At 36.0% G+C, this 12,330-nt stretch overlaps 1 protein-coding gene across 3 annotated transcripts in view; it reads left to right on the top strand.

Moving 5' to 3' along the window:
* The window catches only part of LOC133534748 (kinesin-like protein CG14535), a 307,943-nt gene that overhangs the window by 209,866 nt on the left and 85,747 nt on the right, over nucleotides 1-12,330 (top strand). For 2 of the 3 annotated variants that reach the window (XM_061874007.1, XM_061874008.1), the window contains exon 3: nucleotides 5,206-5,371. In XM_061874007.1, the coding sequence (XP_061729991.1) occupies nucleotides 5,206-5,371 (166 nt within the window). The remainder of the gene's footprint in view (nucleotides 1-5,205; nucleotides 5,372-12,330) is intronic. The other variant, XM_061874009.1, reaches the window with a different exon arrangement.

Below are 12,330 nucleotides of genomic sequence, written 5' to 3'. Positions count from 1 at the left end.
TGCCCGTTATATACTTTACTGGACGGTTGCCATAGAGCTAGAAAATTTGTCTACGAAAAATAAAAGGTGTTTGTTGCCTACGCTATTTTGAATTTAGAACTTGGCTGGCGTGTCCCAACTTTCATTGGAATGTCTTTTTTTGACATGAAACAGTAAACGTGAACGAATTGTGGACATAGCGAAGAAATGGAATGAACAATGGCTTGTTTATATTTATTTGGATTCGAGTGCTGTCGACTATAAAATGTCTTTCGTTCGATTGTCCTTGGAACATTTCATGATTTCTGTTTTATTTGCGTCTTTCTCTGTCTACTGTTTTCTTTGGGGTATTATAGTTTCGTTTAGATTTTTGTCTGGAGTTATTTAATTATTTGCGACTTTCAGTTAAGCAACGGGAACCGTTTCAAAGTCACTTAAAACTAAATACATCGTTACAATAGGTGCCTTACTTAACAAAAGTTTCGAAAAAAGTAGCTCACAGTCACGCATCCCCTTAAATCGTGGCGTTATCGCGCCTGAAATATGTAACGTTCCCGCCTTAACTCTCACAGCGGTTTTATATTTACTTGTCACGGGGACAACCCCAAAAAAAGGGATACATAGCTATACACACATACTCATCCAAATATTAACAAAAAAAGGCTTCTATGTTCAAGGGCTTCCGCTAATAGCGGAATAATTAATATTAGAGCACTATAAAATAAATAAATAAAATCTTGACTTAGCGTAGGTTAAACAAATTTAAATTTTATGTTTAGAATTAGTTAGTCAATTTACAATCAGCAGCAGAAGTAGATAAGCAATTCAGAGATTTCAGAGGGACTAACTAATTTGCACACGCTATTACACCTTCAAAAATAAAGATGCTCAGATCATTTTGAACATCTCGCCCGTATAGTGACTTCGTGCTGCTAACTGTATTGTATTTTGCTGGACTTGCCAAAAAGGGTAATTGGCCTTTGGACAACATGCATTCGTTTGGTCATATGAAACCGAGCCATGCTCCACGTGCAGATATTTGGAATCAAAATGACGGCTGATGGCCCCCAGTATTATTTAGATTATTCTTTTACTAAAACACATAACTGAATGATAACTATTTATGCAACTAAATAAAATAACTTCTGTGTGTATGTTTATATTTTGAAAATGTAAATAAGTACCGACATACAATATAACATTTTACTTTAATTATTTATCGTTGTATCGACAGGAGAAATACATACTCTGTGAAAATTTCAATTGTCTTAAGGCTAGCAAATACAGCACGTGGCAGACAGTTGGTCACTGGAGAACGGAACCCTGAAAATAAAGTTTTATGAAAGGGTTTAAGTTTAAGTCTTCCAGACTATTCGACTCAAACTAACTAAGAATCTCGTAATAGTATTGTTGTATTTAAATATTTACATACTCGATTATGTGCATAACATAGTCTTACCCGGAAAACAGCCTGCGCCCTTTATGCTTAAACCGTAATAAAGTTTACAATACACTATAAAATGTGTCGTGAGCTTTGCCTACTGACTGTAATAAAATTCAAATCACAAATAAATAAACCGTTTATACTGCCATTTAGCGCCGTAAAAAGGGTAATGAATTAAAAAAGTTCATTCCGAATGAACAACTGAATGAGTGAGTGAATGTTTTACGAGTATTAATTGTTACGTGTAATTGGGACACAATGAGTTCACGCACGCATGGGTTAATGGTAATGAAGGTAGTTTTAGTTTTAGTCGATAGGTGTATTTCACTTCATGGTTCTGAACGCGCATGATAAAAGAAAGAATTAATTGTTAAATGTGCTTTTATAAAGATACACGGAACAATAGGTACTATATTTCCATACATACATATTCTGATCATAAGCGCTACTTACAAATACTTACCCGAATCAATCAACGTATAGACAAGCGAAGTGATATCTATCGTAACACTTGACAATTTTGGCACCACAAATGTATGGTACTGTACCAGCGCTCTATTTTGGAGTTAATTTATTTTTTTATGCTAAGGAGAACCAACAGCTTTAAACTTAAAATAGGACAACAATATTAATACTGAAAGCCAATTACAGGAACTCACAAGTAATACTAATATTTGTAGGGTTTTATTAATCTTTGATTTTGAAAAGATTTCAGTACAAGTTTGTAATCTTTACCCAGCCAACGTAGGTACATACTTAAACTCTCAGCCGTCTAAAAATATATGATCGTGTAATCTGCCTTGCGCAAACAAAATCAATATCTTTATAAAAGCAAGCGGATATTTTAATAAAATAAATCTGATCCTCGATACAAGCAGCTCTCATGCCCGAAGGCGTATTCTATCAAATGTCAAGCGAAGACCTTTCCGGATTGTTTTCATCGCGGCCAGCGGCCCGTGAAATCAACGGCCTCCGACAAGCATTAGGGTTGCGAATATAGGTATGTTAACGTTGCTAAAACCTTTATTTATGGTGAAAAACAAGACTTATTGTAATAGTTTCAAACAGATTGTTTTACAAAAATCGCATTAACCAATGCATTTTAATAATGTCCATTATATATTACAGACAATAACTAGGAGTATACCGTTCCTGCGAATGCTTCTCTTCTATGGATAAATAGTTCCAAAGCGGCATTTTGACCTACCTACTACAACAGAAAAACACAATGTAACTTTTTTACAAAATTTAGGTACTTACATTTATAAAAAGTCATATTGATTGTAAGTACATGTATAAGAGCACTGAAATTTAAAATAAATAAATTAAACAATTAGTACGGTTTTTAACCTTTTGAACTCCAAGAACACCTAAAGGCGTCGTTACTAGTCGTGCCCACAGCGCACCTATGACACATAAAGGTGTTATGGCGGACGCTGTCAAAGTAACCTTCACACTTTAAAGTAAGGTTGATATTAGCTTGGCGTTTGAATGATGTTTGTGCTTAAGATATAAAGCGTTCAAAGGATTAAAGAAAATATGTACATTCGTTATTAATTTCGCTTAATACGTATTTATTTGGCAACAGGTTTTCCGTATCATCCATGCGAAATATTTCCTTCAGAAATCAGGTGGCATCTGTATTTTCGCATTCGGCGAATCATTCGATTTTATTTTGAATCGGGACCATAATTATAGAACCTATTTGTATATATTATTGTGGCTATATTCGTTTTAAATAGATACTATTTATTATTTGAGAGAGATTTATTTCAAATACGTGTATTTAAAAACGTTGTGTTTATATGTAAATATATATCACCTTATGCGACATAAAACTAGGTAGGTACTCATGTAAGAATTGATTAAGTTCAAGCATTGCCTCACAAAAAGCGTTGGGATAGTTATGATAAAATTGTACGTTACCCACACATCCAATTTTCCGTTTTATTACTATGTGCATGATCTATCAAACGACCTTGTCAAATAGCCCCGAGCGGCAGGGTACTCGACGACGTCTCTACAAGTTGAAGCATCAACTAAAAGTTTCACCCAACAGAAGCTTGGGCCAAAAGCCAATGTACTGAAGTTATCTGAGAATTCCCGGTGAGGAATGTTAATAGTTGTAATCAGTATGAAGTATGGGGAACCTCACGTCAGCTTTGCACGCGACGGCCGCTAAGGAGAAATTTCAAATAGGGTTAAGTGTTCGGAAACGTAAGTATATTTTTGTTTTGCTTTATAAATGTATGTAAATAATTATCTTCAAAATTTTCATTGCCTATAAGCAAATTAACAGTTTGCCCGATATGACCAAAACAAGTGACAATTGGTGACTTGGCTGCTATATGTATATCTAACTTAAGGTAGCTACGCAATATGGACACGCGTACGTATATATGTACTTATAAGATTACCATAATGCTACTTTCACAATTTATAATTTTTGAATTGAATGTGAATAATAAATAATATTCTTCGCAATTCCCTCGTACGTATACGTTTGGCTTTGACATAAAAACAATAATCTATCATTTCAGTTAATTCATAAACAACTCATGTACCGCGTTCCGTACGTAAAGAATTTTCAATTTTGAGTGTCTCTTGAGGCGCTATGCTATTAAAATAAAACCCGACTGGCTGACATCACGTAAACGCCATCCATCAAGTGTGCATGCCCCTTTATGCGGGGTATCGACGCGAAACGAATTTTTGAAAAATGTAAAAAGGTCACTGCAAGACGGCACGTTTCGCTCATTTATTGTGTTAGGTATTGGCTATTTTGGGGTATCGTAGGAAACGCATTTAAAACCTTGGTCAACTCTCGGACTTGACTTTTACTTATTTATGTATAGCTTCTTTGTTACGTATGAAAATGTTTTACACTTACTTATATTATGTAGGTATTAATATTTCATCGTATTTACATATAATTCAAAGCTAAAAGTACAATATATACCTATTGCCTAATCTCCTTATTAAAGTTTCTTAGAAAATTTCACAACATATTAATTATTGAAATGCAATACTTAGATACTTACAGTAAATCTTCATTATTATTATTAACACGGAACCCTCTTTACTAAGGTCGGGTTGTTGAAAAACACTTTAAGAAAAATGTGAATGGTTTCATTTTCAATTACCTTTATTGCACAAAAATTATTTTTGGAATGATAAATTGTATGTCAAAACATAGTTTTATTTTATTTATTATATCATTACGATTTGGACGACCGGTTTGGTCTAGTGGGTAGTGACTACGAAGCTGATGGTCCCGGGTTCAAATCCTGGTAAGGGCATTTATTCGTGTGATGAGCATGGATATTTGTTCATGAGTCATGGGTGTTTCTATGTATTTAAGTAGGGAAATATTATTATTATTTTTCGGTACTATGCCGCAGGGGCCATTTTTAGATTTATTTTAGTTTTATTTTAGATTTAATTTAGTCATATTTTAGTTTTAGTTTACATTATTAATTGTAATAATCTCTCTATTTGTATCTGATAATTCCTTGTTTGTAATTGATTTAAGTATTCATAAATATTTGTATATTATATATATCGTTGTCTAAGTACCCTCAACACAAGCCTTATTGAGCTTACTGTGGGAATTAGTCAATTTGTGTAAATATTAATATTTAATAATAATATTATATCCCATTTAATCGAAAACACTTTATATATAATTAAAAACAGGCAATTATAGGTTAGAGCAACAGGAAGGTTTCTAATTTTTAATGCGTAGGTACTCAACTTAATTCTAAAATCCGTGTTTGTTACAGCAGGACATCGATAGCAAAATGCAGCGGCTCCCCGCACCGGCAGCGGCGGCGAGAGGACGACGCCAGCCCCGCCGGGTTCTGTGCGGCGCTGCACAAGACGCCGCCCGCGCCGCCGCCGGCCCTGCTGCGCCGGCTCGGCGTGAAGGAGCCCACTGGCGTCGGGAAGGTAAGACAACTTTTATCTACCTCGAATCATAGGGCGGACATGGCACAGTACGGAAATCATTATATAGTGCGCACGACGTGACTATATTAATGTGTGAATACCTAAGGACAGTCAGTTGAAAACATTTTTATGTAACCATGGTAATGTGGTACAAGAAAAAGTTGTTATTCACTTACACTTAAATTTACCAGCAGTCATACTTGGGCTTGGCACAGTACACTGGCATTTTGAACTTTCCGTCATCGCGTTGCTAATCGAACAGATTCAATCAATCTGTCGCCGCAGGGTGAGGTAATTCCATTCGGGTGGGCATTTCTTATTTTGCGCTCAAGTGCTAAGGCGCGTAGCGTATGTATGAACACAAAATAGACAGTACGCTCGCTATTCGTTGCGTCATGCATCTTGCCAGTTGCACGTTGTATGTGGAACTGCGGTGTAAGGGACATGGACAATCTACATTACTCTTTGCATCAACGACCCAAGGAGACAGCGAGCGGATCTGTATCTGGAGAAAATTAAGTAATAAAATATTACCCACCATGCAATGCACCTTCTTCTTCTTGCCTAGACCGGTAGTCCCATTTACTTGGGGTCGGCCTTCCTCGTCCGCATCCTCCACTGAGCACGATTTCGTGCGGCGTTTTTGTCAATTTGAGCCTCTTTAAGATCTCTTTCGACCGTCGTCAGCTACTTGGCAGGTGGTTTTCCATGGCCGCGTGGCTGGGTTACGGGCAGGTTCAAGGCCAGTTTTACCGGGTGGTCTTCTTTGCGTCTTTGGACGTGGCCGTACCATCTAAGGCGTTTTTCTTTGGCTTTGTCGATTATTGGCGCGACTTTAAAACTTCCCCTAATGTACCCATTCCGGATCTTATCTAAGAGTGTGACACCAGTTGACCATCGTAGCATACGCATTTCGGTAGTGTGTAACTTATTAAGGTGGTATTTGTTTGTAGCCCAGCACTCCGATCCATACAAAACCGCGGGTCTTATTGCTGTTGTGTACAGTACTCCTTTAGTTTTTAGCGGCATTTTGTTATCGCACATGACTCCTGTAAGCTGTCTCTATTTCATCCAGCCTATAGTAGTACGGTGAGTAACATCGCTATCAATTTTGCCGTCGCTGGACACTATCGAACCTAAATATTTAAATTCCAACACTCTGGGTATTGGCGTGTCTCCTATCGAGATGTTGATAGTTTCAGGGTCTGTTAACCCGTCAAAGATAGACTACATATGTTCGGTTTTCTTTCTACTTATCTTCAAACCGTTGGTTTCAAGCGCTTCTACCCAGGTGTTTAAGTCTTGTTGTAGGTGGTCGACGTTTTCCGAGATTAAAACTACATCATCTGCATAAAGTAAGTTCCACACTAGCGACTTTTGACAATGTTTGGTTAAGTAATCCATAGTAGTGTTGAAAAGATTTGGGCTCAGTGTAGAACCTTGATAAACTCCTACCTCTATTTCAAACCTGCTGGGCTAACAACTTGGGTGGTGATACTGGTGATCGCGTCGTACATGTCTTGTATCAGATAAATATAGTACTCTGGTACGTTTTGCTGCCTGAGCGATTCTCATATGAGGACTTAAATGCCATGCAATGCACCGTGTTTTAAAGACAAGGAACTTTATTTTGCTTAAATATAACGCTAACCAAATATCACCAGACTTTAGAATAGGTAATTGCCTGAAGCAAATTAAGTATTTGAGAATATTAGCAAGCACTTCATGCCCTTCACTTTGTGCGATGAGCAACCTCATTGGTCGATTCATTTATCCGAGTCATTTCACATTAGTTGCGACACTGCCTTACAATCCTCGTTCTATATAGGTACATAATATGCGACGTGATGCCTCACAGTATCTTGGCTCAAATCTGATCTTGATATTATAATGTAAAAAGTGTGATACCTCTGTATATTTTGATGGGGATATTTTACTGTATAGCTGATAGTAAATCTATCGATTAAAATTTCTATTATAATATGTGAATGCAAAGCAAGCTTCGGCGAATCATTTAAGTACATGAAACAGTGCAAAGTAAATGAGATGGTGAATAACGGGCTGAAACCGCAGCGTTGCTTTAGATACAACAGAACAATGCGGTAAACATGTAAATCAAAAGCCGGGTAATTAATGCAATTCAACCACACTGCATCCTATAGGTTGTATTACGAATTATGGCATATTCCTATTGAATATATTACGAATTATGGTAATTGTCACGAAAACATTCCATTAACTTAGGTAACTTATATATAAACAATAAAACTGATATGTGTACTCGTATATAGTTCGTGTCATCCATGATGACGCGCATATTTGTCAAATCTAGCCTTTAATAACAACAGTACCAGTCAAAGCACGCGTCTTCATGAATGACACGATCTATAGGTATATTAGGTGTACTTATTTAAAATATTTAGCACATTTAAAATATTTACGCACATTTTAATTACTCATTATTATTGAATGTTTTGTCTCAATACCTACCTCTTAAATTTTCCATAAAAGTAAATTACTTTATTATTCCGTAATGTACCTAAAATAACAAAGGTATAAACTTAATCATTCTGAGCCGTCTGAGCCACATTTTAAAAGGAAACTCATTTAAAACCGCAGCAATTAACCCCAGAAATCGCTAATAACCCGATTGATATCTCTGGAGTTAAGGGCGAGTTCATTAGCGCAAGATCATCAGTTGTCTCATTAGAGGGAACCAATTAGTGTGGCCGGAAGGCGGTCCCTTAAATCATTGGGAAGCGTGACTCGCGTCCGTTATTGAAACCTGTGCCATTTCGCAGTATAAGGAATACAAAGAAAACAACTGTAGGGACATTGAACAAAATGGCTGGGTAAAGGAAGATGTAGCTATTATTCTTACATGGATCTAAAGTAAGCTATTAGAAATATGTAAAAGTTTAATAAATCTAGATTAGTGTAATAAGTGAAGTAATAGATTCCCCTAACTGACAGCCACGGTCGGCTCACCAGTGTCAGTGCATTGGATTGGTTTTGACATACCTAACTTTGTATTAGCTAAATGTACCTACCGAATCTCAAGGAAGCCGACGTCTGCTTGATAATAGTGTAAATGCTTAACATTTTTTAATATCTACCTAGAGATTATTTAATGATCAATTTCACTGCAAAATTAATTCGAATAAATCAAAGTTTCTGACAGCCATTATTATACAGTTGTCCAATTATTGCAGCCCATTACTCGCGTGAAGCGGGTATTGGCAGGATTTTGCCAGTTCCCAGCGCTCCGGCCAGTTAGGTAACTAGATTAGAGCTATACCAAGTCTGGACTAAGCTGCCAATGACGAGACGTGAACTGAATTCGAGATAACTCCAATTTAATAAGTCTGAAAAACATCTTGAGAACTTTTAAATAAAAAAATGTATTTTAGTTAATTCGTTTACGTCTCGAAATTGATAAATGCTTTACGTTATTTAATTTAACCGGTCTTAAAGAGACCTTCTGATATCATATACAAAATTGAATGAACTTCGCTCTATAGAAAAAAAAGCTACCTAATATCCCTCTATTTATACATGAAAACTTATTTTATTTCGATCGTACATAATAGTGATTTATGAAATGGTGATGGTGTTAGCAATATCGGAAATATTATTATACTCGTACTTCGTGTCATCCACGATGACGCGCAGATTTGTCAATTCTTACCTTTAATAACATGACATTACGAGTCGAGGCGCGCGTCGCCGTGAATGACACGACTATAGGGCCCGATTCGAAGAATGATTTAGACACGTGTAAGATCTTGGAAAGATCTTTTAAAGGTCGATAGCTAAACGACATATCAATATTGTTTATGTCGATTTCGCTGTGATCCCAATAAGATCTATCTACGATATTTCTAACCATTTGTTGCCCAAATCGAGCTGCTTGTGTCAATTATACGACATACAAACGATACCTAAATGAGAACTTATCGTTATCGTATTTCATTCTTCGAATCGGGCCGATAGTATTGTAAAATGTGTATTTTTAAAATCCACGAAACTTTAATACAGCTCCGATCTTGTCATGCCGGGCCGCTTGCTTCACTGTCGTATATATTCATATATGGAAACCTTACTACGAGTATGGTAACCGGAATTGGCTTCCAAGGTTACGTGACGACACCGCGACACCACGTAAGACGACAAGGTGAAGTAATTAGTTGCATTCACATTCATCGTATATGAATATATTATGTACAGTCAAATCAGCTTGATCAAAAGCTCATGGGAATTATCGACCTAAGTTTCCTCCTAGCTATTGGGTTGGAGATATCTGCGATGTACTTATCTAAAGCTTTTTCCTCTAAGTATCACTCTTAATAAGTACGTCTATCTAATACCAAGTACAAAAAATAGTAACATTTTTTAATGAGTATTTCGAAGACTTATCCAACGGTCTGATTATTTTCCATCGCAATGCCCTTGCTTTATCCAGGCGCACAGCTACGACGGAAATACGTCTACCTGTCTTTATTTCTTTTACTTATTGCTGGACAGAGGTCAGACAATAGGCTTCTTTAAGCGATCTTAAGTCTTGCCAAGCCCTGCTCACAAAGAGATGACCGTATCAAAGAATTTTCTTCTCTATTTTACTGGCTTTGTAAAACAAGTTATCATAACAAATCCGTAATTTAAACGTAATTTCGTTATTCTACTTTATTTGTATTTGGGTATGATCGTTTTTACAATGAAGACGACGACGACGACGTGTTTACGAGATATGAAGTTCTTTTCGTTATTTGAGGAGGATTAATAAGGTCTGTAAAGCCCACGCGGCACGCGGAGCGTAAGCGTAAGTATCGCATAAGCGTATCGTAAAAACTTTACGAATACGAGACGCATAGATTTCTGGGCACCAAGCGTCACGGAAGCGTAATCGTTTTATAAGTGAAATCCCATTAGTTGAAATCATGGCGTCGCTGGAGTCAGATGTCTTCGGCGGATGTATCGACGATCTTACTTTCTCGTCAGATAAAGATTTTTTTTTATTGTTTGATTATGTCAGAAGTTTACCAATCTGTTCAACTAACTGAGCCCTTATAAGTATACATACACTTATGTAAGTATGTTATAAGTATAACATACACTTATGTATGTAGATAGCTAGTACAATGACTGAATATCAGATATTTTAATTTTTGTGACAGGATTAAGAAATAGAGACTCTATACATATAAAAAAAATACATATTTCACTGTACGAAAATAGTAACCCGTTAATGCTCCTCCATTGCTCGGTTACACGAGCAATTACGTCAGTGGCAGGGTTAATGTGATAAGTGACGCGCTAACAAGCTCCAGGTGTAACGTGGCTAAGATTTTTTACAAGTGGAGATTTAAAAAGATTTTCACGCTTGGGGGATAAAATTCTATCCCCCTAATTTGATTATGCGAGGCAACGAGAGGGTTGAGGTATCCCGTTATATAGTACGCAATTTATATTACAGTAAACTTGTGCATTTTTAAATCCTGTGTTAAACTTTACGAATTTTGACATATATATGTACACAGTCACAAGTAATCCAGTTCAAACTTGAGTAAAAAACATTTACAAGGTCAGTTTTTATTATTTCTTCTGAAACAACCAAGTTTCATAAGTCAAGTAAAGTTCATAGAGCACCGACCAATTTTATGGTATGTTATTTTTTATTTAACATACCATATGATGTAAGAACATCTACTTTATATGTGGTGAACTTTGTTGACTCCATGTTTGATCAGAAGAAAAAGAAATACTTCTTAAGAGGATTAAAATTTGTAGATACAAGTATATATTCATTGCTGATGTTAAGTCTATTAATATATTCAGGTTACTTGGTACCTAATGTCACTTACCTACGTGTTAAATACAGACTATAACCTACTACTACTACTACTTCTACTACTACTGATATAGACTCGGAGAAAGTGCCAAAAATATGTCCACACTATAAGATTTAAAACTTTCACGTTTTGAATACATGCATTACTACATGTAATAAAAATATTTGTTGAAATTTGAACTTTAAGAGCTGTCAATAGAGTTGAATTTAATATCAGCCATAAGTTAACTTCGTATGCGGTAAAGGGTAAAATCACATTTAGTTTAGCAGGTAGCCGCGACCATGACTACTTATAGTAAAACCTGTATCGAAACGTCGGTACATAAAGGTACCTAATAAAAAAAAATTCGCCATAGACCCGATTAGAAATGTGATATTATACGAGTATATGTACACACCTAATGTAAGGGCAATAAGGTCGTGTATACATATTTTTGACGAGTGATACCTTATAGGAGTTGTAGGTATTTTAACTGTATATACCTCTGTATAAAGCACTTTGTTTTAGCATTTTTCCACAAAGTCGTTTTCCCTACACAGCCATTGTACAACATCCTGCACTAACCAGAATAAAAAATTAACTCCTCGAAGCAAGGCATTTGCAATTCAAGAGGCTAGATAGGTGCTCTGTGTTGTGACAAAAACTCTTGGCGACGCTAACGAAACTTGCACCCGTTCGCTTTTATACATACTTTTAAAGTTCATCGAGGAACTGCCACATGTGAAAAACACAGTATCTACTTGTAAATGTACAATCGTAATAATTGCACTCCTATAAGTAAGCTTCAACTCAAGTTTCGATAAAACAATATTTTAATTGTATTCGTAGTCATACGAAAAACAAATTGTACGAGAGGCAAAATGCATTTCTCTGTACCTGTATTTGCTTATTTATTTATTTATTATTGCCCAATAGTTCAATAAGTAACAAAGAGTTATATCCTATAACTTATAGGTTACCACCAGTAGTAACAGGTTAACAAACAATTAAATAATAAATAAATATTATAGGCATATAGACATTCTTACACAAATTTACTAAGTCGCACGGTAAGCCAAGAAGGCTTGTGTTATGATGGGTACTCAAACAACGATATATAAAATATACAAA

The sequence above is a fragment of the Cydia pomonella genome, chromosome 2 (assembly GCF_033807575.1).
Source record: "Cydia pomonella isolate Wapato2018A chromosome 2, ilCydPomo1, whole genome shotgun sequence".
Classification (NCBI taxonomy): Eukaryota; Metazoa; Arthropoda; class Insecta; order Lepidoptera; family Tortricidae; genus Cydia; species Cydia pomonella.
The sequence above is the reverse complement of the archived record's forward strand: the minus strand, read 5'-3'. Positions and strand labels throughout refer to the sequence as shown.